At 44.6% G+C, this 27884-nt stretch overlaps 1 protein-coding gene across 4 annotated transcripts in view; it reads left to right on the forward strand.

Moving 5' to 3' along the window:
• LOC145344813 (uncharacterized) overlaps positions 1 to 27884 on the forward strand; it is a 1415987-nt gene that overhangs the window by 712559 nt on the left and 675544 nt on the right. For all 4 annotated transcript variants that reach the window (XM_080191980.1, XM_080191983.1, XM_080191981.1 and 1 more), the window contains one exon: positions 10100 to 10233. In XM_080191980.1, the coding sequence (XP_080048106.1) occupies positions 10100 to 10233 (134 nt within the window). The remainder of the gene's footprint in view (positions 1 to 10099; positions 10234 to 27884) is intronic.

Here is a 27884-nt window from a genome sequence, read left to right on the forward strand (position 1 = left end):
TTATCTTGAGGCTGTGCCCCCTAGTCCTACTGTCCTTTCTGAGTGGGAAGAGTCTCTCCACCTCTATCCTATCCATCCCATTCATCATCTTATACGTCTCAATGAGATCTCCCCTCATTCTTCTAAACTCTAACGAGTACAAGCCTAGTTTATTCAGCCTCTCCTCATAGCTCAACCCCCTCAACTCCGGCATCAGCCTAGTAAACCTCCTCTGCACTCCCTCCAAGGCCAAAATATCCTTGCGTAAGTACGGCGCCCAAAACTGCACACAGTACTCCAGCTGCGGCCTCACCAATGCCCTATACAGCCGCAGCAAGACCTCCCTACTTTTATATTCAATCCCCCTTGCTATGAAGGCCAGCATCCCATTTGCCTTCCTGACCACCTGCTGCACCTGCAAGCTGGGTTTTTGCGACTCATGCACAAGGACCCCGAGGTCCCTCTGCACCATCACCTCTTCCATCTGAAAATTCTTGAAACTCTTATCTGCCTTTAGCCTCCTGAACCAAATTGCAATGCCCCACTTTTAGTGGCCAAACTTTTGACTATTTAGGTTGTACACTCTGCAATTCACTTTCCTAACTCCACGCCTCGACAAGTTCACATCTCTTGGTTTGCGACCTTCCCAAAAAAACACATCTCTTTGAGATGACGGTTCCCTTCCCAATGCTCATTCCTTCTTTTGCCCTGGTATCCATTTTCCTTATACTTCTGTGCAGCACCATTGGGCAGTTTACCATGTTAAATATAAGTTGTGTGAACTATGTAGACCTGCATTTAGTATGTTAGTACACCAGGGCACACAATCATTGTTTTGGCCCACACAGCCCTGATTCTACATTTTTTAAATGGTAAAGTCCACAAGAACCCCATTTGAACTCTTCATGAGCATCAAATATTGGACAGCTTGAATTACAAAACCTATTTCCCGAATTTGGGGAGCACAGTGGTTAGCATTGCTGCCTTACTGCGCCAGGGAGCCATGCTCAATTCGGCCTCGGGTGACTGTCAGTGTGGAGTTTGCTTGTTCTCACTGTGTCTGTGTAGATTTTCTCCAAATACTCCGGTTTCTTCCCACTGTCCAAAGATTAGGTAGATTGGCCATGCTAAATTGCCCCTTCATGTCAGGGAGATTAGCAGGGTAAATGCGTAGGGTTACAGAGGTAGGGCCAGATGAGATTGTTGTCAGTGCAAGCTCGATGGGCCCCATGGCCTCCTTCTGCGCTTCGGGATTTGATGATTCTACAAAAGCAGCAATTTGTTACCCATAACACACATTGTAATGATTTGGAATTTTATAGCAGAATTGGTTGCCCACACAGTTGTAGCATGGCTGTGAAAATCAGATTCTAGATCCTATACGTTGTAAGGGATGCCATCATGACTATCAAGAGTTTTATGCTTGTATATCAGAATGAAAATTGTAAGGTTCACAGGAAGCTATTACGCATGAGGTATGATATAAATCAATGGATCACTGACACATATATTTATATATTTGTGATACACAAAGTCTGAGAGATTCATTTTGAAAATCCCGCTTTAAAATCCAGCAGGATTTACCCCAGCTTTGACTTGAATTCGGCACTTCAAATTTTTTTGGGAGAATCCCACCCTGTATCTTTCTGTAGCCTCCTTATTTCCTCTTCACAATTTACGTTCCTATCCATCTTTGTGTCACAAACAAATTTTGCAACGTCCCATCCATCCCTTCATCCAAGTCATTTATATAAATTGTAACCAATTGATGTCCCAGCACTGATCCCTGTGACACACCATCCAAGTCCCACCTCTCCCAATATACAGCCATTCAGGTAGTAATCTGCCTTCATGCTTTTGCTTTGAAAGTTAATAACCTCACACTTATCCAAATTATATTGCATCTGCCATTGATTAGCCCATTCACCCAACCTATCCAGATCATTCTGAAGAATCTCTGCATCCTTGTCACAGTTCACCCTTCCACCCAACTTGGTATCGTCTGCAAACTTTAAGATGTTACTTTTTGTTCCCTCATCCAAATCATCAATATGTATAATGTGAATAGCTGGGGTCCCAGCACTGATCCCTGTGGCACCCCCCTAGTTATTGCCTGCCAGTTTGAAAAGCACCCACTAATTCCTACCACATCTGTTATTGTATTGACCTTAGCACTTAGGTGCTTCCAATTTGTGCTTATGCAAATTGTTATATTTTAATTACTTTCTTTCTGCCAACCAGTCTTCTATCCATCTCAATACACTTTGTCCAATCCCATATGCTTTAATCTTGCAAAATAATCTCTTGTGCGGAACTTTGTCAAACGCCTTCTGAAAGTCCAAATATACCACATCTACTGTTTCCCCCTTGTCAACTCTACTAGTTACTTCTTCAACATTCCATTAGTCAATTAATTTTTTTTGTACGTGAATGTCAGAAACATCTGATAGTTGAGGTGCAGCATACACATGGTTGTTAGTATTTTCACTGAACATTGGTAAGGGTGATCACACTGAGGTGTTTAAAGTTTTGAAATGATTCAGTGGGTTGAATACAGATACACTTTCATCTGTGTGGAGGATAAAGAAAGTGGGGATTATAATCCTAAAATTGGAGTCTGTTTATTTAGGAGGAAAGGAATTCTTCTCCCAAAGTGGAAATCTGGAATCCCCCCCCCACCAAAAAGTTTTCGATTTTGGGACGATTGAATCTTTCAGGATTGAGATTGATACGTTGTGAGGAGGATCCGGAATATCAAGCTACAGATTCGAAGGAGCTGAGTACAGATTAGCCATGATCTGATAGAATGCCGGAACAAGTCCAAGGGCCAGAATGGCCTTATCCTGATCTTATGTGAGGGAAAGTCACGACTTTAGGTGGCTCCCACTGCCAACAGTGACAAGTCAGTGCAAACCAAATCTCACTTCATCTAACCATGCCACATCATCATTTTGAGAGAGTTAGAGTAAATGCATGCTTAACTGCAAGGATTCTTGTATATTGCAGGACTTGCATGCATAGATGGGAAGGAAAATATGTAAAGCTAATAATCTGCAGGGATTTAAGACAATAGGAAGGTGTTCTTAGATATCTTATTAAGCGACTGTAGTGATTTTCAAACTGGGACAGTAAAGATTGTTTGAAAGGGAACAGACAGGATTTGTCAGCATTCGCTGGAGAGATGTGACCAGTATTCACCAAATGAGCAATTTTCTTAGGCACCATGGCAGCGACATTTGTAGATTAATGAGGTGTGAGATCTCTATTTAGAGCTGTATTCTACTTGTTTACTGTTTAGCAAAATGTCACAACAATGTAGCGATCTCCATTTTCCTCACTTTTTTTTGCATGTTCACTACTGAGATCACCCAGGGAGGAAAACAAACAATAGAAGTCCTTTTGAAAAATACTCTATTCGCAATCTGAGCTTGCGGTGTAAAGACAAGTCAGTCTGTACTTAGACAGAATATACAGTTTTATTTTAATTTATTAGCACTGTGGGGTGGAAATTGGGATATTTCCCTCTTAATGACCCAGGGAGAAATGATTGGCTCAGTGGACAACAAGAGCAGGGAGAAGAACCCACCTGTAACAACATTCCCATCATTTTCGTTCTGTATGTGAATGGATAGAGCATAAAAAATGCACATTAGGCAACAAATGATGGCTTTACCAGTGGCATCCATATCCCATGAACATGTCAACATATGAACAAGGAGCAGAAGTAGGCCATTTAGTTCCTCAACACTGCCATGACATGTAATTGAATCATGAGTGATCTGATGCCTCAAATCTACATCACACCTACCCCTGAAAACTATTACCACTTACATACCAAGAATCCATCCACCTCTGCCTTAAAAATACTCAGAGATTCTGCTTCCGCGACCTTTTCAGTCAGACTTCCAAGGACTCATGGCCCTCCGAGAGAAAAAAAAATCCCTTCATCTCCGTTTCAGGATCTTAAATGTTTCAAATAAATCTGTTCTCACTAAGTTCCAGTGTGTGCAAGGCTGTCCAATCACTTCTCATAACAGAAACCGCCCTTTCCTGGTAGACCTTTTCTGAACTGCTTGCAGCACATTTACACCTTTCCTTAAATAAGGTGACCAACACAGTAGCCTGGGCCATTACTGAGTTGGTGTAGTACAGTCGTGTACACAGTGAAATGGGCTCAGGACTGCTTCGTATAACTAAAGCACAACCTCCCTACTTTTGTATTTAATTCCCCTCTTAATAAATTGTAACATTTTATTGACTTTCCTTATTAATTGCTGTACCCTTATATCAGCCTATAGTGATTCATTCATGAGGACACCCGCAATCCCTCACCATTTGGATAATATTATCTTTTACTCTTCCTGCCAAAATGTACAATTTCTCCTTTTTACATTTTGTAGTCCATTTGCCAGATTTTTGCCAACTCACTTCATCTGTTAATGGGGGTGATCCTAGCAGTGCAATGGGCTGGGAGACATAAGCGGAGGTCACATACTGAGCTTCCCACTGGCCTCCGCGCATCTCCACTCACCGGATTTCCGGCGTCATAGCTCTGTGGCAGAAGTTGGGGCCTGGAGAGGTGGGGGTGGGGAGATCTATGGGAAAGGGATGGGGGGGTGGGGGGTGGGGGGGGGCGGTCCCACTGAGACCAGTGACAGAGGGAGGGAGGCCAGCAGTTGAGGCTGGCCTTTGGAGTTGGGAGGGAGGTGGGGACAGCCTGCTAGGGTGTCAGGGCTACTGGGAAGGGGGTTGGGACTGCCGGTGGCGAGGGAGAAATCGAGGTGGGCCGTTGGGTGGTGGTCTTCAGGCTTGGCCCGGTCATGTCCAGGAAGCCAGCAGTCGGATGGTGGGGGGTTCACACGGCAAGTGATGTGGGGTCGTGGGGCTAACCAGTGATCAGGAGGTCAGCAGTGTGGCGCTACTGCACATGCGCCAATCTTGGCGCTGACAGATCAGCACATGAACACTGGCCCACTCAGCGCTATGTTGTTGGCCCCTCCCCGCCCACTGATTTTTAACAAGATTTGTGCCACAGCACTTTGTGATACACAAAGCGTGAGAGATTCATTTTGAAAACCCTGCTTAAAAATCCAGCCGGATTTACTCCAGCTTTGACTTGAATTCGGCGCTTAGAATTTTTTTTGGGAGAATCCCACCCTGTGTCTTTCTGTAGCCTCCTTATTCCCTCTTCACAATTTACATTCCTATCCATCTTCGTGTTGCGAACAAATTTTGCGACTGTCCCATCCATCCCTTCATCCAAGTCATTTATATAAATTGTAACCAGTTGATGTCCCAGCAGTGATCCCTGTGATACACCATTAGTTGCATCTTGCCAACCTGAAAAAGACTCGATTGTGCCTATTCTGTGCCTCCTGTTAGCCAACCAATCATCTTTCTCTGCCAGGATGTTACCCTCTAAACTATGATCTTTTTTCCCCAATACGGTTTGACATGGCACTTTATCAAATGCCTTCTGGAAAGTTAAGTACATTACATGTATGCTAGTTCCCCTTTATCCAAGCATGTTACTTCCTCGAACTCTAATAAGTTGGTTAAACATGATTTCTCTTTTACAAACCATCTTGACTTTGCCTGATTATGTTGAGCTTATAAGTGTCCTGGTATAGTAACTATAATAAAGGCTTCTAACATTTTTAGAACATACAACATAGAACACTACAGCACAAACAGGCCCTTCAGCCCACAAGTTGCGCCAATCATATCCACTCCTACCAGGCCATAGAAGTATCTGTAACTCCCAATCTCATTAAATCCCATGTGCTCATCTAGACGTTTTTTAAAAGACTCCAGTGTGTTCGCCTCTACCACCACCAACGGCAGCCGATTCCACTCACTCACCACCCTCTGAGTGAAAAACTTACCCCTGACATCTCCTCTGTACTTCTCCCCAGCACCTTAAATCTATGTCCTCTCGTAGCAACCATTTCAGCCCTGGGAAATAGCCTCTGAGAATCCACCCTATCTATTCCTCTCAACATTTTATAAACCTCTATCAGGTCCCCTCTCAACCTTTGTCTCTCCAGGGAGAAGAGACCTAGCTCCCTCAACCTATCTTCATAAGGCACGCCTCCCAATCCAGGCATCATCCTTGTAAATCTCCTCTGCACCCTCTCAATAGCTTCCACATCCTGCCTATAATGAGGCGATCAGAACTGTGCACAGTATTCCAAGGGACTTATAAAGTTGCAGCATTACCTCCCGACTCCTAAACTCAATCCCTCGATTGATGAAGGCCAGTACACCATATGCCTTCTTGGCCACATCCTCCACCTGCGACGCTGATTTAAGAGTCCTATGGACCCGGACCCCAAGGTCCTTCTGCTCTTCAACACAGCTAAGACTCCTACCCTTGATATTGTACTCCTGCATCCCGTTGGTCCTGCCAAAATGGCCACTACACATTTATCTGCGTTGACGTCCATCTGCCACTTCTCCGCCCAGTCTTGCATCCTATCTATGTCATGCTGCAACTTCTGACATCCCCCCAGACCATCCATAATACCATCAATCTTCATATCGTCGGCAATTCCTGTAACAAATGTTGCGTTTTTCTGCTTCCTGTCTCCTTCCCTTTTTGAATAAAGGAATTATATTTGCTGTCTTCCAATGGACTTTCCCATATCTGGAGAGTTTTAGAAAATTTTAACTAATACATCAATTATCTCACTGCGCACTTCTTTTAAGACAATAGAATGAAGTCTGTCAAGATATACAAACTTGACGGCCTGCAACTCCAACAAGAAATCTTTAAAATAATTTTAATAAGTGAGTGTTTTGTAAGGAAAGTAGAATAGGCACAGGAAATTAGCAGCATGCTACTCCTTTGAGGGTTGTGTTATTAAGGGTTTCAGCTTGATTACATTGTAGTGGGCAATGACCTAGGTTTATGTGTTAGATAGTACAGAAGAATGGGTGGCATAGTGGTTAGCATAGCTGCCTAATTCGCCAGGCACCAAGGATTGTTTCTGGTCTCGGGTAACTGCATGTGTGGGGTTTGCATGTTCTCCCCATATGGTCTTTGTGGATTTCCTCTGGGTGCTCTGGTTTCCTCCCACAGTCTGAAAGGCATGCTGGTTTTGTTGATTGACCAGGCTAAATAGTCTTTTACTGTTGACTGGCCATGCTAATTTACCCCTGAGCGTTAGGGGGATTGACGGAAAAATACATAAGGGTGAGGGGGATAGGGCAGGGTGGAATTGTTGTTGTGGTATGGGCTTAATGGGCCGAATGGCCTCCTTCTGCACAGTAATGATTCTATGATTTTATGAAAGCCATTTTGTTCATTGTACTCTTTGAAAATGTTGTTGAATGTATCCTGGTCTACTGCTTCTTTGCATAGTTCTGTATGCATAGAACCAGAACAGCATGTTGCACCATATAGGAATTGACAAACTAGCTGGGTCTCTCTTTTTAAAAAAAGAAAGTTGGAAAGTGACCTAATGGATGTCTTTGAATTAGGAATGGCTTTTGGTAGAATGGACATAGAACACATGCTTCCGCTTTTTGTTTTTGCTTGTGGGAAGAAGCAGAAATAGAAAACATCAAGATAGTCAGCAAGACATCCAATCAGGGGTTCAGAAGCAACCTGAGGTGGGAAGATGCCTGCAAGGGAAGCTGGATAGGCACATGAGGAAGAAGGTTCTACTGACAGATTTTGATCAGAAATGATGGTCAGAGTTTCGAGTGTAGCAAGGTGGCACAGTGTTTAGCACTGCTGTCTCACAGCGCCAGGGACCCAGGTTCAATTCCCAGCTTAGGTCACTATCTGTGCAGAGTCTGCACATTCTCCCCATGTCTGCGTGGGTTTCTTCCAGGTGCTCCAGCTTCCTCCCACACTCCAAAGATATGCAGGTTAGGTACATTGGCCATGCTAAATTCTCCTTCAGTGCACCCGGAGTGTGGCGATTAGGGGCTTTTCACATGACTTCATTGCAATGTTAATGTAAGCCTACTTGTGACACTAAAAAAAAATTAAAATCCCAACATGGACATGTCCATGATTTTAACTGTGGCCGTAATGATTAGAAATTGCAACAATGTATAAAGTGTTTCTCTGTTAATATCACCAACAATAATTGTTAGCCTTTCAAAATCCAGAGCATCACCTGGGAATATATTTTCGATAAGAAAGGAAGTGAGTACTCCACGTCTTGAGCCTGTTTCACTATTCTGCTCAATCATGGATGATTTGTATCTTAGCTTAATCTGCCTACATTGGTTCCATAACCCTTAGAACCTTCATCCAATAAAAATCTTTCAACCTCATTTAGGAACTGTTCAATTTATCCCTAGCCTCAACAGCATTTTGGGGAATGTTCTAAATTTTAAATGCTTTCTATAAGAATAAGTGCTTCTTGACATCACCCTTGAATGACCTGGTTCTCTTTTTAAGATAAAACCTTTAGGATGTAAGAAATTAGGAGCAGGAGTGGGTCACTCAGCCCTTCAAACTCGCTCCACCAATCAATGAGATTATGGCTGACCTCCTCCACTTCCATGCACTGTGCCCGTATCTCTTGATGTTTTTAACATATAGGAATCTATCGACCTCAATCTTGAATATATTCATTGACTGAACCTCCACAGCCCTCTGAGGCAGAGGATTCCAAAGATTGCCCACCCTCGAAGTGAAGACATTCCTCCTCATGACAGTCCTAAATGGCCTCCCCCTTATTCAGAGACTATATCCCTTGGTTCTGACCCCTCCCCCCCCCCGCCTCAACCAGGGGGAAACAGCCTGCCTGCACCCACCCTGTCGATCCCTGTAGAATTTTGAATATTTGAATGTTTATTCAAATATTCATTCATTCTAAACCCCAGAAGGTAGAAACCTAGGGCAGAGTTTTCTCATTCTGTCTGTCACACGAATCGTAGCAGACAGACAGGACCGTGCAAAGATCCGTTGCCCTCGGGTGGGATTTTCCGTTCTTGCGGCGAGCACAGCTGGAAAATCCTGCCCTTAGTCTGTTCAATCTTTTCCCCCTAAGACAATCCCTCCTGTTGAGGATCAGGACTGTGGGGGCAGTGGCAGTGAGGTGGGGGAGGATGGGAGGGGTGGGTGGAACTCTGTAACGGTCGAGAGGGGCCAGCGATCGAGCCACGTGGGGACAGAGAACCGGTGTTGTGGGTGTCACACGACTGGCCAATGATTGAGCTGACCAGCAATCGGGAGGCTGGCAGTGCTGGGCCACTGATTTCGGCACTGACAGATCAGCGCATTTATCAGTGGCATTTATCAGCTTAGCGTGCTGCTTTCAGTCTCGACAGCCGGCATAGGCCTCACCCCCTGATATGCACACTGGTGGCCTCTGCAACGCGCAGTGTGTGGGAGGTTCTTCTCTGAACTTTCACTGAAAAAAAGTGTGAATTACTCCAGATTTTATGTGAAATCGATACTTGGAATTTTTTTGGGAGAATGCCAGCCTAAGTCTTCTTTCCTAACGAAAGATATTTGCCTACCACCCTGGATGTTCCCTTTCAATTCATGCACCAGCCTGACTTGAAAATATGTTGCCGTTGCTTCACTGTGGCTGGATCAAAATCCTGGAACTCCCTCCCTAACAGCAGTGCGGTTCAAGAAGGCAATGCAATGGTTCAAGAAGGCCACTCACCACCACCTTCTGAAGGGCAACCAGGGATGGAAAATAAAATGCTGGCCTAGCCAGCGATGCCTGCGTCCCATAAACGAATAAAAAACTAGTAATGAAAGCTGATGTTCCCTCCGCCTTTTTGATGTTTTGACACCAGGCAATTATATTTTGGAGGCCACGCTGGGAACAGTAAACAGCAAACTAGCATTTCCATTATTTTGAATTGTTCATTGCTTTTCCCTTTGCCCTTCTCCACCTCCTTTACTTGGCCTGTAACTTAGCTTTTGGAATAATACAAAAAAAACAGCAGCAGCACGAATGTGCACTCAAAATCTATTCAAATGTCAGCAAAGGTTAAGTTTTGCATGAGGACTAACGCTGATTTGTGAAATTATGTAATTAATCTCTACCGGGCATATTAAATCCTGGTTACTGGTGTTGAACACTCCTTGGTGAATTATCTTCCCACTGTACCTTCACATTTTTTGACATTTCATTTCTTGCAGGATTTGAAGGCAAGAATTGCGAAGTGGATTCAGATGCATGCACAATACTAAACATCACCTGCCCGAGGGGATTGGAGTGTGTGGATCGTCCAGCTGACTTGGAGTACGCCTGTCTCACACCATGCTCCAGAAACGTAAGCCAGTTTAATTCAGTGAAGTGAAAAGAGATCAATGCAGCAACCCAGTGTTATCAGTATATGTTATTTTCTGCTTTACATGGGACAGGCCAGCAATCCAGAGCAGAGCATCGCTGGCCCTAGGGGGTTTCCCTGCGCCTATTAAGGGCGACGCGGCAGCATAGTGGTTAGCACTGCTGCCTCACAGTGCCCAGGGGCTTGGGTTCAATTCCAGCCTCGGGTGACTGCCTGTGTGGAGCTTGCATTTTCTCTGTGTGTCTGTGTGGGTTTCCTCCGGGCGCTCTGATTTCCTCCCACAGTAAGAAGTCTCACAACACCAGGTTAAAGTCCAACTAATTTATTGGATGGTAAACTCACAAGCTTTCGGAGTTTGCCCCTTCTTACTGTGTTTACCCGAGTCCAATGCCGGCATAAGACCATAAGAACATAAGAAATAGGAGCAGGAGTAGGCCATCTAGCCCTTCGAGCCTGCCCCGCCATTCAATAAGATCATGGCTGATCTGTCGTGGCTCAGTTCCACATTCCCGCCCTCTCCCCATAACCCTTAATCCCCTCTCTTATCAAAAACCCATCAACCCGCGTCTTAAAAATATTTAGCAAGGCAGCCTCCACCACTTCAACGGGCAGAGAATTCCAGAGATTCACCACCCTTTGAGTGAAGAAGTTCCTCCTCAACTCCGTTCTAAACCACCTCCCCTTTATCTTGAGGCTGTGCCCCCTAGTCCTACTGTCTTTTTTGAGCGGGAAGAGTCTCTCCACCTCTATCCTATCCATCCCATTCATCATCTTATACGTCTCAATGAGATCTCCCCTCATTCTTCTAAACTCTAACGAGTACAAGCCTAGTTTATTCAGCCTCTCCTCATAGCTCAACCCCCTCAACTCCGGCATCAGCCAAGTAAACCTCCTCTGCACTCCCTCCAAGGCCAAAATATCCTTGCGTAAGTACGGCGCCCAAAACTGCACACAGTACTCCAGCTGCGGCCTCACCAATGCCCTATGCAGCCGCAGCAAGACCTCCCTACTTTTATATTCAATCCCCCTCGCTATGAAGGCCAGCATCCCATTCGCCTTCCTGACCACCTGCTGCACCTGCAAGCTGGGTTTTTGCGACTCATGCACAAGGACCCCGAGGTCCCTCTGCACCGTCGCCTGCTGCAGTTTTTTGCCACGCAAGTAATAATCCTTCCTACCATTATTCCTACCAAAGTGGACCACCTCACACTTGCCAACATTAAATTCCATTTGCCAGTTCCTGGCCCATTCGCCCAGCCTATCTAGATCCTTCTGTAGACTCTCCACACCCTCCGCACAATTTGCCGTTCAACCAGTCTTGGTGTCATCAGCAAATTTCGACACCCTACACTCGGTTCCCTCCTCCAGATCATCTATATAAATGGTAAATAGCTGAGGCCCCAGCACCGACCCCTGGGGCACTCCACTAGTCACCATCCGCCAATCCGAATAGCACCCATTGATCCCCACTCTCTGCCTCCTATTTGACAACCAATCCTCTATCCACGCTAACACCCTACCCCCAACTCCATGTCCCCTGACCTTCTGCAATAACCTCTTGTGAGGTACCTTGTCAAACGCCTTCTGAAAATCCAGAAAGACCACATCCACCGGCTCTCCTCTATCCACCGCCCTAGACACATCCTCATAGAACTCCAATAAATTTGTCAGACACGACTTCCCATCTTCATGTCATTCCTCCCACAGTCCAGAGATGTGCAGGTTAGGTATATTGGCCATGGTAAATTACTCATTACTGTCAGGGGGATTAGTGGGCTAAATATGTGGGATAAGGCCTGGGTGGGATCATTGTCAGTGAAGGTTTGATGGCCCATATGGCCTCCTTCTGCACTGTGGGGATTCTAAATCCACTCCATTTCTGTTGCGCTCCAAACCGGAGTGGAAATCTAGAGGATTTCTCCTTCCATCTCTCTTAAAAATAACATTTTCTCAATCTGAAATAAAAACCGGAAATTCTGGATAAACTCAACAGGTCCGATAGCATCTTTGGAGTCAGCTCGTTTGAGAGAATGCACTGGGAACATGTAGGGGCAGAATTAAGGTGTCAGACAGAGCACATAAACCTCCAACCAGCTCATCTACCCAACCTTTCGAGCACCATTCTCCCTGCATGTGGCAGTGTCTGCAGTTTGCACACACTGGATAAATCAGTTATGGTAGAACCCATCAACCTGAGTGGAAGCAAGTCAACCTTAGCCCTGACTGCTGAGAGATTAAGGATGAGTTCAAGATGATAATTTCTCAAATACAGTAATTTAATTTGAAATTAATTAGGATCTACCTCAAGAGTATGACACATTGGAAAAGGAGTTGAACACTTGTTTCTTGTAAGATGGTTAACTCGTGGATCAAACCTTAAAAGCTCCAACTGAGAACATAGATAAGTTGTGCTAAGAGAGAACAATAAACTTTTGACATTGTGTTGGACTGAGAAGTTTGAAGAGTACGCATCTGCAAAAAAAATTGTGGAAAAATTACAAATAATTCAAAGTGACTTTGAAAAATTGTCCAATTGCAATCATCCAAAAGACTATAGAGAATGATGTCCAGGCCCCAGATAATGAAAGTTTTGGTGACTCAGAGAGGGGCTAAGAGATGTATGTAGTGACATGATGAGTCGAACGGATCAATCACATGTGACCACAAATATTGTTAACACACGTTTAAGTATCACTATTGTCGTTTACTCATGATGATCAGTGACAGGGAAGTTGTATCACTTGACATCTTCAGAAACTAAACAATGACATGGAGGCCTATACAATGCTAGAATACTTGACATATTTTGGGAAGCAGAGTCAAAAAATAATGAAATTACAGTTATAGAAAGCCGCCTAAGATAGTTTGGAATATCAAAGGACGGCCTGAAGGAGAGAAGTGTCACCACAGATTGGCCTGTCTTTAAATACTCAAAATCATTTCAGCGTACTGGGTAGGTTAATGTTTAAGGGAGATTGACATGTCACCATATGAGAGAAGAAATGAAACTAAAGTTGACATAAGCAACTTTGAAATCACAGGTTGTTTCCAGACAACTGAGAGAAGTGATTGACTGGTTTATGAAGTTCAGGGACATCTCCAGGTGTGAGATATGCCAGCAGTTTTAAGCTTTAAAGAAGTTCCTTTCAACACTGGAATTGTTAGATTGTATGACTCATACAGCTGTTATCAATGTTAGTTTTAGCATTTTGCTGAGGAGAGACAAGTGCAGATGTTGTCATAATTGCTGACCCATTTCATTCACAAATTCAAACTGTTTCTATGGTTACCAGTTAAGGTCGAATTTTCTGGCCCACCAAATTCAGGAATAAAGGTGGATGTGGCCCAGAAATAACAGTGTCATTCCCGGCATCACCCTTAAGAACATAAGAACATAAGAAATAGGAGCAGGAGTAGGCCATCTAGCCCCTCGAGCCTGCCCCGCCATTCAATAAGATCATGGCTGATCTGTCGTGGCTCAGTTCCACTTTCCCGCCCTCTCCCCATAACCCTTAATCCCCTCGCTTATCAAAAACCCATCAACCCGCGTCTTAAAAATATTTAGCGAGGCAGCCTCCACCACTTTAACGGGCAGAGAATTCCAGAGATTCACCACCCTTTGAGTGAAGAAGTTCCTCCTCAACTCCGTTCTAAACCGCCTCCCCTTTATCTTGAGGCTGTGCCCCCTAGTCCTACTGTCTTTTCTGAGTGGGAAGAGTCTCTCCACCTCTATCCTATCCATCCCATTCATCATCTTATATGTCTCAATGAGATCTCCCCTCATTCTTCTAAACTCTAACGAGCCTAGTTTATTCAGCCTCTCCTCATAGTTCAACCCCCTCAACTCCGGCATCAGCCTAGTAAACCTCCTCTGCACTCTCTCCAAGGCCAAAATATCCTTGCGTAAGTGCAGCGACCAAAACTGCACACAGTACTCCAGCTGCGGCCTCACCAATGCCCTATACAGCTGCAGCAAGACCTCCCTACTTTTATATTCAATCCCCCTCGCTATGAAGGCCAGCATCCCATTAGCTTTCCTGACCACCTGCTGCACCTGCAAGCTGGGTTTTTGCGACTCATGCACAAGGACCCCGAGGTCCCTCCCTTATTGGCCCAAGACAGTTTTGGGACTTGTCAAGGCTAGCTACGTCCCTACGAGACAGCCAGCCAGTTAGGCTCATTAGGAGTCCCACTGAGAGCACCAACAGAAGGCCAACTGGAAGTTTCCAATCGGTCTTCAGTTTTCCGACATGACTGGGGGCAATTTGGCTGCATGGTGGTGGTCTCCCAGGGGAAGGCCAGAATACGAGCATTCCAGCCAGGCTTACAGGCCTTCACTGCTTGAAAACTTACTCAGTTATTTACTCTTGACTACAGGGGTTGCTGCTGCTAGCAATCTGGAAGCCATCTGATTCCGAAAGTCACTGCATCACTTGTAATTAGGTAGAGAACCTGTAACTTGGCGAATCAAGGGGGTTCCAGGCTCAAAGTCCCAACTGCTTTCCCTCCCCCACACTGTGGGACAGGTATGGGACCCAAAAGGGTCATGATTCCTAAGTTTCAAAAAGTGTTTTCTTGAAAGTCCAAAGCCTCCTTTAGTTTCATAGAAGAACCATCGAATCTCTAGAAAGTGGAAGGGGGCTATTCGATCTATTGAGTCTGCACCAATAACAATCATACCCTATCCTTTAACCCATGTATTTACCCTGTTAGTCCCTTGACACTAAAGGGCAATTTAGCATAACCAGTCAACTTAACTCGCACATCTTTGGGCTGTGGGAGGAAACTGGAGCACCCAAAGGAAACACGCATAGGCAAGAGGAGAACATGTGAACTCCACACGGACAGTGACCTGAGGCCAGAATTCGATCCAGATCCCTGGTGTTGTGGGGCAGCAGCGCTAACCACTGTGCCACCATGTCACCCAGGAGCTGGAGTTGAGTATTTTTATGAACAAATGTTGCACTTGGAAAATTGTGAGCCATATGCCTGAATTCTTGAGGAGCATGTAAACAAAATATGTACCCCTCAGTTCCAAAGTAGAGACCGTGTTGTGTTCCCATAATCTCCAGCACTTACGACTAATAGACAGATGAGATGTCCACCTCACCTGATTTGGAGCCCAGGTACAGAGATGATTGGACAGTGATTTTTTTAAAATTTATTGTACTTCCTGAGCCCTATTTTCATCTGTAATAAAAGATTTGATTGACACGTTATTACATCAATTTTCTTTTATAAACTCTGGCTTAGGAACTCAAAGGAAATCAGAAAGAGCAGTAGGGAAAAGTAATGCCCAGCAGAGGCAAAAATCCAGCAACAACCTGCATTTTTGAAGTACTTTTAGTGTGGAAACCATTCTCTGGTCCATCGTATTTGGGGGAATAACTGGAAGCAGAACCAAAGCGGAGTTCTCAGGATAGGTACCTAAAGATTTGTTCAAAAAGCTGGGATTTAAGGAAAATGTTAAAGGCTACAAAGCAGCAAACTTGGGGAAGGGGACATGGGGAGGGGAGGGGATGATGTGGAGATGCCGGCGTTGGACTGGGGTAAACACAGTAAGAAGTCTGACAACACCAGGTTTGAGTCCAACCGATTTATTTGATAGTAAACTCACAAGCTTTCAGGGTTTGTCCCTTCAGGGGAGGGGGGCAGGCGTAGATGCCACAACATGTGCTAGGAAGCCAGGTTATGTTGTCAAGAGCAGTCAGCACTCAAACAAGGCTAAAGAGAGAAATGGAAGTTAGGCAATGAAGTTTTGTTGCTTACTACTCTTCTGCTTATTTAGATTACAAGTGGCAAAATTTAATACCCTCAACCCTGACATATTGGGTGGTGGGGGAATTTAATTAGGTGGAGCGATGACAGGCAGGGATCCAGTTGTCTTCCCGCCTCTAGCTTGACTAAGCCCATGGCAGGAATGTTTGGGCAACACGACAGCTCAGTGACTATCACTGTTTGCTGTGCAGACACATGGATTTGGGCCAGCGTCTGTGGGAGTTTGCGCATTCTCCCCGTGCTTGCGTGGGTTTTCTCCGGGTGCTCTGGTTTCCTCCCACACCCCAAAGGTGTGCTATTAGGCTGATTGGAGGTAATAAATTGTCCCTAAATTAGTTTCCCTCAATGTGGATTGCCATAAAAACAATAGATAAGGGTCATGGGTGGAGGGGGGGCTGGTAATGTTAAAATGGCGGCTCGGGCTCGTTGGGCCGAAGGGCCTGTTTCCCGGGCTGTTTTTGTTCTTTGTTCTTGGTTCTTTGTTTGTGGATGGCCTTTCTGCCCTCTGGCAATTGAGACCCTTTGGTGGGCAACTAATGGCCACTTAAAGGAATAACCCTACTGCTGCTGTAATTAACCCAGAGGCAAGACTAAAAAGCAAGCTCTGAAAATCAAGCTTACCTGCGTGCTTCAAGGAAGTGTTCCTCATTCAAAGGAATTCAATTCCTAATTGAAGGGGATGGCGGGCACTGCTGAGAACCATCCCTCTGCCCTTTCAGTTGACTCCCTTTTCTACACCTCTGTGAACCCTCTCACCACTGTGGCCTGGGTCCCTCAGCGATCTTGTCCTTGAATGAGTCCATTAACGGCAGCAGCCACTGCTGTCTTGGTAGTACCATCGAGCAACGAAGAACTGCTGGCCTCTGATTGACAAGCAAGCCTTTAACACAGGATTTGTTGGCTTTTATATATAAATATATAAAGAACAATATAAAGAACAACACAGCATGGGAAACAGGCCCTTCAGCCCAATGAGCGCGCGCCGCCATTTTAACATTATGAGTGCCCTCCATGACCTTTGTCTACACCTATTGGGGAAGATTGAGGGAAGACTAATTTAAGGACAATTTGTTACACCAATCAGCCTAAGAGCACATTGTTTGGGATGTTGGAGAAAACCCACGCAATCACGGGGAGAATGTGCAAACCCCCGCAGACACCGGCCCATTTTGAGGAAGGCCCGCCATTGTCCATTTAAATGCCTGAGATAATACAGTGGGCCCTCCTGAAAAGAGGTGATCCCAGATTCTTGTTTATTCAGCTTGTGGGCGAGAGCCCGGGGGACACAGTCTCAGAATTAGGGTTAGGCCTTCTTGGACTGAGATGTGGAGGAATTTCTTTCGTCAGAGGACGGAAAATCTTTGAAATTCTCTACCCAAGAAGGCTGTGTAGGCTCAGTCATTGAGTACGTTCAGTACTGAGATTGATGAATTTCTACATACCAATGACATCAAGGGATATGGGGACAGTGCAGGAAGATGGTGCTGAGGGAGATCAGCCATTGCCTGGGTGAATGGTGAGGCAGACTCGAGAGGCTGAATATTCTCCTATATTTGTAAACAAGAATGGACAACCTGCCTTGCCAGCAATATCCACATCCCACAAATGAATAAAAACCCCCAACTTTTCAGAAATACATTTTCGAACTGGTCTAACTCAGTCTGTGATTGTGTTAACGAATAAAGAACTTTGATGTTCCCCTGACCCGATGTGTGTTTGTGACCTTGATACTTTCAGTACTGCCTGCTAGTGGTGTTCAACAGTGAAAGTTATTGATTCGTACTCTGAGAGAGGGCAGTAGGTGGTAATCCGCATGCGATTTCCACGCGCGTGCTTGACCTGAGCGCTGGAGGCTTTACGGGGTCCATAGAAAATCTCTAAAGTTTTCAGCTTGCAATTCAACTGACGATGTCATTGGAGGAATCACTGCAAGGTCTTATTCCATGCTCTGTAGTGTAAGGCCAATAGGTGATCAAATGATCACCAACACACAGTATTAAGATCAACCTATTGAACCAGAGAACTGCCAGAATGTAGAAAAAGCCAATTTACGGACTGTTTCTGCCTCATGGCTAATGGCTGCCTGCTACGGGAAGCAGATTCCGTCAAGGTTACTTGAAAAGTGGAGATGATAGACCGGATGCACAGAGGGAGCTGATAATTATAGCTCAGTGAGCAGGCTGACTGAATATGCACGATGTGGCTGTCAACACAAACAAGCTAACTGACTAGACAGGGAAGTGTGGCTGTCAGAATGGGTCAACCTGCTGAGTGAACACACTGTGTAGCTGACAGTTTGGACCCTCTGTCATTCATCTCTCATAACAAGCACAACTGAAACCCTGCATTGCTCTTGTGATTCAAAGGGGAAAGCAGTGACTACGAGAGGACATTAGTGCGATGCAGAGTTCAGCAAAATTGTAGAATAAGGCTCAGAGAATTTGATTGCACAGGAGATAGTACCTGGGCAACTCTTTTATAATCTTGGAAATACTTTGGAATTCAAACTTGCTGCACTCCCTTACAACCATGGAACCATAAGACTATAAGTTATAAGAACATAAGAACATAAGAAATAGGAGCAGGAGTAGGCCATCTAGCCCTTCAAGCCTGCCCCGCCATTCAATAAAATCATGGCTGATCTGTCGTGACTCAGTTCCACATTCCCGCCCTCTCCCCATAACCCTTAATCCCCTCGCTTATCAAAAACCCATCAACCCGCGTCTTAAAAATATTTAGCGAGGCAGCCTCCACCACTTCAACGGGCAGAGAATTCCAGAGATTCACCACCCTTTGAGTGAAGAAGTTCCTCCTCAACTCCGTTCTAAACCGCCCCCCCCCCCCCCTTTATCTTGAGGCTGTGCCCCATAGTCCTACTGTCCTTTCTGAACGGGAAGAGCCTCTCCACCTCTATCCTATCCATCCCATTCATCATCTTATATGTCTCAATGAGATCTCCCCTCATTCTTCTAAACTCTAACAAGTACAAACCTAGTTTATTCAGCCTCTCCTCATAGCTCAACCCCCTCAACTCCAGTATCAGCCTAGTAAACCACCTCTGCACTCCCTCCAAGGCCAAAATATCCTTGCGTAAGTGCGGTGACCAAAACTGCACACAGTACTCCAGCTGCGGCCTCACCAATGCCCTATACAGCTGCAGCAAGACCTCCCTACTTTTATATTCAATCCCCCTCGCTATGAAGGCCAGCATCCCATTAGCCTTCCTGACCACCTGCTGCACCTGCAAGCTGGGTTTTTGCGACTCATGCACAAGGACCCCGAGGTCCCTCTGCACTGTCGCCTGCTGCAGTTTTTCGCCACGTAAGTAATAGTCCTTCCTACCATTATTCCTACCAAAGTGGACCACCTCGCACTTGCCAACATTACATTCCATTTGCCAGTTCCTGGCCCATTCGCCCAGCCTGTCTGGATCCTTCTGCAGGCTCCCCACACCCTCCGTGCAATTTGCCGTTCCACCAATCTTGGTGTCATCAGCAAATTTTGACACCATACACTCGGTTCCCTCCTCCAGATCATCTATATAAATGGTAAATAGCTGAGGCCCCAGCACCGACCCCTGGGGCACTCCACTAGTCACCAACCGCCAACCCGAATAGCACCCATTAACCCCCACTCTCTGCCTCCTATTTGACAACCAATCCTCTATCCACGCTAACACCCTACCCCCAACTCCATGCCCCCTTACCTTCTGCAATAACCTCTTGTGAGGTACCTTGTCAAACGCCTTCTGAAAATCCAGAAAGACCGCATCCACCGGCTCTCCTCTATCCACCGCCCTAGACACATCCTCATAGAACTCCAATAAATTTGTCAGACACGACTTCCCCTTAACGAAACCGTGCTGCGTCTGCTCTATCAAGCAATTCCCCTCAAGATGCCTCACTATTTCCTCCTTGATGACGGATTCTAACATTTTACCTACAACAGACGTTAAACTAACCGGCCTATAATTCCCTGCCTTTTGCCTGCCACCCTTCTTAAACAACGGCGTAACATTAGCCGTTTTCCAATCTTCCGGCACTTCCCCGGAATCCAGCGATGTTTGGAAAATAACCACTAAGGCATCCACTATCACCTCCGCCACTTCTTTCAGAACCCTTGGATGCATTCCATCCGGTCCTGGCGACTTGTCGACAATCAGTCCCTCCAGTCTGTCAAGCATCGCCTCTCTAGTAACAATAATGTCATTGAGACCCTCCAGTCCTACCACCTTTCCATCGCTAACACCCGGCAAATTATTATAGGAGCAGAAATTAGGCCACTTGGCCATTCAGTCGTGACTGATAAGTTTCTCAACCCCCTTCTTCTGTTTTGATAGGCAGGCTTTCTGTGGTGGTTCGACCTTCCTCAGTGACAGCGCACTTTCTAAAGTACAATTTGGGGCAGTGTTGTACCCACCTCTCCCACTACTTATTTTGGTCAGTGATGCCTCCCCTGCCTTTGTTTCCATTGGGGTTATATTCTTTACTTTGCACTTTTGATCCCTGGGTCACAATGTATCTGGCAAGGTTATGACTTTGACACATGCCTAGCAATCTGCTAGACTGAACTTCAAAGAAGTGCTTAGTGCATTCAAAGTCTTCTCACTTTGATCTCTCTTGTAATTAATGAGTGGATTGCTTTGCTTCAATGACAGGTTCTATCGCAGTGAAGTTAGCCTTGAACCAGTCTGCACTTTTCCACTCTTTCTTTCTATATGTTGAGAGTGTGGCATTGTGGATGCTATCTTGAGATATGTCCTCTTGTGTCTCTGCCACTGTTCAAAGAAGAAAGAACAGTACAGCACAGGAACAGGCCCTTTGGCCCTCCAAGCTTGCGCCAATCATGATGGCTGCCTGAACTAAAACCGTACGCACTTAGAGTCCATACACTTCCAATCCCATCTTATTCATGTGTTTGTCCAGTTGCCCCTTAAATGCTGCATTGTACCTGCTCCCACCACCTCTCTGGACAGTGTGTTCCAGACATTCACCACCCTTTGTGTAAAACACTTAGAATCATCATAGAAACCCTACAGTGCAGAAAGAGACCATCTGGCCCATCGTGTCTGCACCAACCACAAACCCACCCAGGCCCTACCCCCCACATCCCTACACATTTATCCGCTAATCCCTCTAACCTATGCATCTCAGGACACTAAGGGGCAATTTTAGCATGGCCAATCAACCTAACCCACACATCTTTGGACTATGGGAGTTAACCGGAGCACCTGGAGGAAACCCACGCAGACACGAGGAGAATGTGCAATCTCCACAAGCTGGGAATTGAATCCAGGTCCCTGGAGCTATGAAGCAGCAGTGCTAACCTCTGTGCTACCGTGCCGCCCTGTACATGCCTAGTACATCTCGGCTAAACTTTTCCCCACTCACTTTAAACCTATGTCCCCTGGTACTTGACTTTTCTACACTAGGAAAGAGCGCCTGACTATCCACACTGTCCATGACACTCATAATCTTGTAAACCTCTATCAGGTCATCCTCAACGTCTGTCTTTTCAGTGAGAACAAACCGAGCTCATATAACCTCTCCTCATAACTAATACTCTCCGGATCCGGCAGCATCCTGATAAACTTCTTGTGTACCCTCTTCAAAGCATCCACATTCTTCTGCTGGTGTGGTGACCAGAATTATCCACAATATTCTAAATGACACCTTACTAAAGTTATGTACAGCTGCAGCACGATCTGTGAAAGATCAATGCCCCGATCAATGAAGGTAAGCATGCCGTATGCCTTCTTGACTCCTTACCCACTGCGTTGCCAATTTCGGTGATCAGTGGGCATGTATGCATAGATCTCTCTGGCCTGTCAATATTCTGAAGGGTTCTACTATTGACTGTATTCCTACATGCATTGGACCTTCCAAAATGCACATTTGTCTGGATTAAACTCCATCTGCCATTTCTCCGCCCAAGTCTCCAACTTGTCTATATCTTGCTGTATCCTCTGACAATCTTTTTCACTATCTGCAACTCCACCAATTTTTGTGTCATCTGTGAACTTACTGATCAGACCAGCTCCGTTTTTCTCCAAACTATTTACATATACTACAAACAACAAAGGTTCCAGAACTGATCCCTGTGGAACACCACTAGTCACAGTCTTCCACTTAGAAAAGTACCCCTCTACTGCTACCCTCTGTCTTCTGTGGCCAACACAATAAGAAGTCTCACAACACCATGTTGAAGTCCAACCAATTTATTTGATAGTAAACTCACAGGCTTTCGGGGGTTTGCCCCTTCGTCAGGTGAATGGAGAGTTCTGGCCTCAGACAGAGCATATAACAGCACACACATTTACTATCAAATAAATAGAACATAGAACATAGAACATAGAACATTACAGCGCAGAACAGGCCCTTCGGCCCACGATGTTGCGCCGACCAGATACGAAAACAATGACCCACTAGCCTATACCAATCCCTTTTCGTCCATAAACCTATCCAGAGATCTCTTAAACGCCCCCAAACTAGACTTGGTTGGATTTTAATACGGTGTTGTGCGACTTCTTACTGTGATTACCCCAGTCCAACGACGGCATCTCCACATCATGACTTCCATGGGCCAAGCCAGTTCTGTATCCATCTTGCCAGCTCCCCTCTGATCCCGTTGACTTCACCTTTTGTAACAGTCTGCTGTGAGGTACTTTGTCAAAGGCTTTACTGAAATTCATGTATTTAACACCCACTGTCTTTCTCTCATCTATCATCTTCATCACATCCTCAAAAACCTCAATCAAGTTACTGAGACAAGACGTCCCCTTCACAAAACCATACTGTCTATCACTACTCAGTCCATTTGTTTCCAAATGTGAGTAAATCTTGTCCCTAAGTATCTTTTCCAATAATTTCCTTACCACTATACGTTGAAGTGGTCCCTACCACTGTTCGTTGTTTCTGCCCATTGATGTGATGGAGGCTACCTTGCTGAATATATTTAAGTCACGGGTATATAGGGTTTCTGATAGACAAGGGAATTAAGGGTTATGGGGAGAAAGCGGGAAGTGGAACTGATCCACTTCAGATCAGCCACGATCTTATTGAATGGCGGGGCATGCTCGAAGGGCTAGATGGCCTACTCCTGCTCCTATTTCTTATGTTCTTATGTTCACTGGCATACGATTCACTAGCCTATACTTTCCTGGATTATCCTTCTTAAACAATGGAACAACACTGGCTATCCTCCAGTCCTCTGGAACTTGACCTGTAGCCAATGAGGATTTAAAGATTCCTGTCAAGATCCCAGCAATTTCCACCTGTTCCTCCCTCAGTATCCTGGGATAGATTCCATCAGGCTCTGGGAATTGTCTACTTTCATGCTTTTTAAGACACCCAATACCTCCTTTTTTATGTTGATGCCAAAATGTCTTCTGTTATAGGCATCAAGATGGTGGCTGCCATTGTGTGTAAAGTTGTGGATGACTGTCTCAGCTCCCTGGCAAAAATCATTGATGCCCACATGTTCAATAGTGCTGACCATCTGTTGTTTCTTATCTGAGTAGGCCATGCAGAACGTTTGATTAAGAGAGAAAAAAAATGAGATGGAAATAATTTCTTCTTAAAAGTTAAAAATTTGATCACGTTAAAACTTCCGAAGCCCATTCACAAGTTGAAAGAGTGACACTCACACACAATTGATAGTATTTTTTTTCTGAGCAAGAGAAGGTGATTCACAATTATCATTTCATTAAAAGGGTACCCATTGCTGCTATTACTGCCTTTGGTGTCTTTTAATGAGCAAATTAACGTGCAAATCTTGTAACTTTGTGAAAATCACAGGAAGGACGATGAGTGCAAGACCTCCTCCAAGCCATGTGGTGACTCGCGATCTCAGAGGTCCTTTTTTCAAAAACTCAGTGGCTGTTTTGTGTATTATTAATAGTGCACGTTGTACAGCCTCTGTTATTATTAAGCAAAATCTGGCCCAATATTCCACTTCAATCATGAAGCACAACAGATGATTTGGCATATAGAAGTGTTAGTTCCTGTCGGGTAGTAACAGTACAAATTAAGCAATGTAACACACAGGGGAAATTAGCAGTAAAAATCTGCTTCATAACGTCTTTACATGTGGTAACATGCAGATGATATTTTGCAACCTAAATTTGTCCTTGACACTCAGAGATCCAACTTTTGTTTCCCTGCCCCCCTCATATCATGATATCATGGATAATTAATGACAAAACCTGCTGAGCTTTACAAAATAATGTTCGGCGACAATTAAAAGTCAACATTCTCTCACTGCGGGGGGTCAAGTAGGTGCGGGAATGGTTGCATTTTCGTGAGCTCTGGCCCTACTTATCTTTTAATCCTTTATCTATCCTGATGCGTGGCCCGTAACTATCTAATCCTGGAGTGTATACTCCGTGCTACGCTCCTGAAAGATCTTGGTTAAGTTTGGGACCTGAATAAAGTCAAGAAAATCCTTTGATCAGGGTAGTCAGAGACAGCTGGAATGGGGTTCACAGTGGTGGTTTCGCTGGTGAATGGGCTCATGCTCTGGTGATGTTATAGGCATCGAGATGGTGGCTGCCGTTTTGAGTAACGTTGTGGGTGACTGTCTCAGCTCCCTGGCACAAATTATTGGCCAAGATGTTGATGAACTGCAAAATATCTAAAAGAGAATGGATGAGAGGAAAGAATCCCATCAATCAAGAAGGTCGTAGAGGCTCAACTTCAGTGGTTGGAAATCATGTTACATGGTGTGTTGGACAACTTGGGGAGATGGGGCCAGAGAAGGAGTGTCTGTGTGCTCAATATTTTGAGACCTGTTGAGGATTAATTCCCAGCTGAATTTGAGAACTTTCATAATCTCAATTTGAAGGTTGGGCATTTCAAGTTTGAAGAGGCATACTGTATCTAGTCTTCAAGACCTGGGGTCAATTACATACCCCAATCACAGATATTAGGTATCTTGGTCTTGGTGTTTGTCAAGAAGGGATGAAGGCGGCTAGGCGCCAGAGGCTAGGTCTCTCTCAGCCAGGTCTTCTGAGCAATGATACAATGGAGGTGCAGAGGCCTCAGTAACACTATCGATGGATCCTTGATGTTGCTCAACAATCTTGTCAATACTTTGGCCTTTGAAGCTCCGTGGACTTCTTTATGACTCTGCAGTTCATCATGAATCCTGAAATATTCCCTTTGTGATTATATTTCTGATTGTGTGATGTTGTCTTGACAAGGCTGTTTCAAATACCTATTGAAACTCTAAATATTCATTTTTATATTTTCTAACCAACATTCTCTCATACTCTTAATTTCTTATTCCTTATTTCTTTTTGTCATTCTTTCCTGTTTCTTATATTCTGTCCAAACCTCTTACCTACCCACTGATTTTTGCATGCTTATTCTTTTATTTTGATAATGTCTTGATAATTCCTTAGTTAGCCACAGGTGATGTAACCTTCTCATAGAGTCTTGCTTTCTCTCTGGAATGTATTGTTCCTGAGTGTTATGAAATATTTCCTTAAAATACCTGTCATTGCCTCTCTATTGATTGATTTCTGAACCTGATCTCCCAGTCAAAACACCAGTCTAGAACCACTCTTCTCATCCTCAAGCTAAATGTAAAATTCAATCATGTTATGATCACAGGGTTCTTTTACCATGAACCCATTAATGAACCCTGTTTCATTGTACATTACCGGGTCAAAAATAGCAAACACTTGGGTTGGCTCTAGAACGTAATGCTGTCAGAACATGGCCTGAAAACATATGTCAACGAATTTGTCTATGGAATCATGCAGTGCAGAAGGAGACCATTTGGCCCATTAGGTCTGCACCAACCACAATCCACCCAGACCCTCTCGCCATAACCCCATGTACTTACCTTAGCCAGACACTAAGAGCAACTTAGCATGGCCAATCCACTTAACCCGCACATCTTTGGACTGTGGGGGGAAACTGGAACACCCAGAGGAAATCCATGCAGACACAAAGAGAATGTGCAAACCCCATGCAGACAGTGACACAAGCCAGGAACTCAAACCTGATGCTGTGATGCAGCAGTGCTAACCACTGTACCACCCTTCTTCCGGGCTATTTTTGCCAACCTGGTTATTTCAAATAGGTTAAAATCACTCATTACTTTCACTGTACTTTCTCACAAGTGTCCATTATTTCTTCTGGTTAACTCTGTCATCCTATGTAGTTACTGTTAGGGGGCCAATAAACTACTCCCACAAATTATTTCTTACCTTTGCTATTTGCTATCTCTACCCGAACTGATTCTACACCTTGATCTCCTGAACTAAGGTATTTCTCACTATTGTACCAATGTCCTCCTTAAGTAACAGAGCCACCCATTCACCCGCTGTTCTTCTGAAATGTCATGTTCCCTTGAATATTCCGGTCCTAATCTTTGTCGTCTGGTAACCCTGGTTCTGTATTGGTTATCAGATCAGACCTGTTTATTGATATTTGAGCTGACCATTTATCTATTTGTTACAAATGACACATGAACTCAGGTACAGAACCTTTAAATCTGTTTTTTTTATCTTTCTTGTAAACTGCCATGCTCAGATCATCATTATCCTTATTAATACCTTGCTCTCTTGTTTGTGTCCCCTCCCTTCAGTTTATCACATCTTCCCTCACTTGATCCCTTACTCCCACATTTTAGATTAAAGCCTGCCCCATCCCTCTCGTTATACAACTTGCCGGAACAAGTCTGGTTGTGGGCTAGGTGCAGGGAGGTGGGATTAGAAAGGGCACCAGGGTGTCCTCTGGCTAGCCTGGAGAAGATGGGCTGAATGGCCTCTTTTTTGTGTTGTAACTTTTCTATGGTTCTAACACAGTTGAGGTGAAGATCATGTTAATTGTACAGTTCCCACTTCCCCACTGTTGATGACAGCGCCCCATGAATCAAAATCCATTTCTTTCACACTAATCTTTGAGCCATGCAGTAAACTCCTTAATCTTATTTACCCAATGCCAATTTGTTCATGGATCTTTGAAGTTCTGCTTTGTGAATTTAGCCCCTAGCTGCTCATACTCCCTCGGAGAATGTCTTTCCTAATTCTGCCTATGTTGTTATTACCAATGTAGAATATACAAAAACAATTGTCTTCTGACACATGCAATCGAGACAATTGATCAATGTCGCATACAACCGAGGCAACTAGCAACCATGTCTGACTTCTCAAACAGTGGGAATCAAAACAGAAATAATCAAAACTTGCCTTGCTTGTCAACTACCCCACAAAGCACTCAGGAAAGACAGAAAATAGTGAGAGCTGTTTGAGTGAGTTTGCAATATCGCTATCAACTCCAAAGCTGAACTGATGTTGAAACTGCCAGTCGTAACTATCACATTCCATGGTCAACTCGTGTGAATATTGTTCATTGCTCATGTGCCAGGCAGTCAACTGTAAAAATAATGACAGCAATTGTCTCACAAATGGAGTTGTGACTTGACCAAACAATGCTTCCACTGTGGCAGCGCTTTTCCACACCGCACAGAGTATGCTGCTGTCGCCTTGAAGTACAAAGTTATGGAAAACGCATTCACTTTGCTCATGTTTGTCACTCATCGGCAAAATCAACCTACTAAGATCAACATCAACGGAAGATCGCCACAACAAAAGGGCAAGAGTGTTGTCAGGGTAGAGGTCAAGTATGCGGAATACATCTTGTACTCCGTTTCGAATAGCAGAATCGACAATGTGTGACAGTAACTGTTGGCCATTGAGGAGTAAGTGCTCTCATAGATACAGACACATTTGTTAACGTCATGGGAGACAAACTGTTCAGAACTGCCCCATTCTCTGCAAATCTGGGCATACGGAAATATTAATCAATTTTCATCCTGCATGGAATATACTGTAGTGTGTGCATGAA

The sequence above is a fragment of the Carcharhinus amblyrhynchos genome, chromosome 7, assembly GCF_965287045.1.
Source record: "Carcharhinus amblyrhynchos chromosome 7, sCarAmb.v2.hapA, whole genome shotgun sequence".
In the NCBI taxonomy this organism is placed as follows: Eukaryota; Metazoa; Chordata; class Chondrichthyes; order Carcharhiniformes; family Carcharhinidae; genus Carcharhinus; species Carcharhinus amblyrhynchos.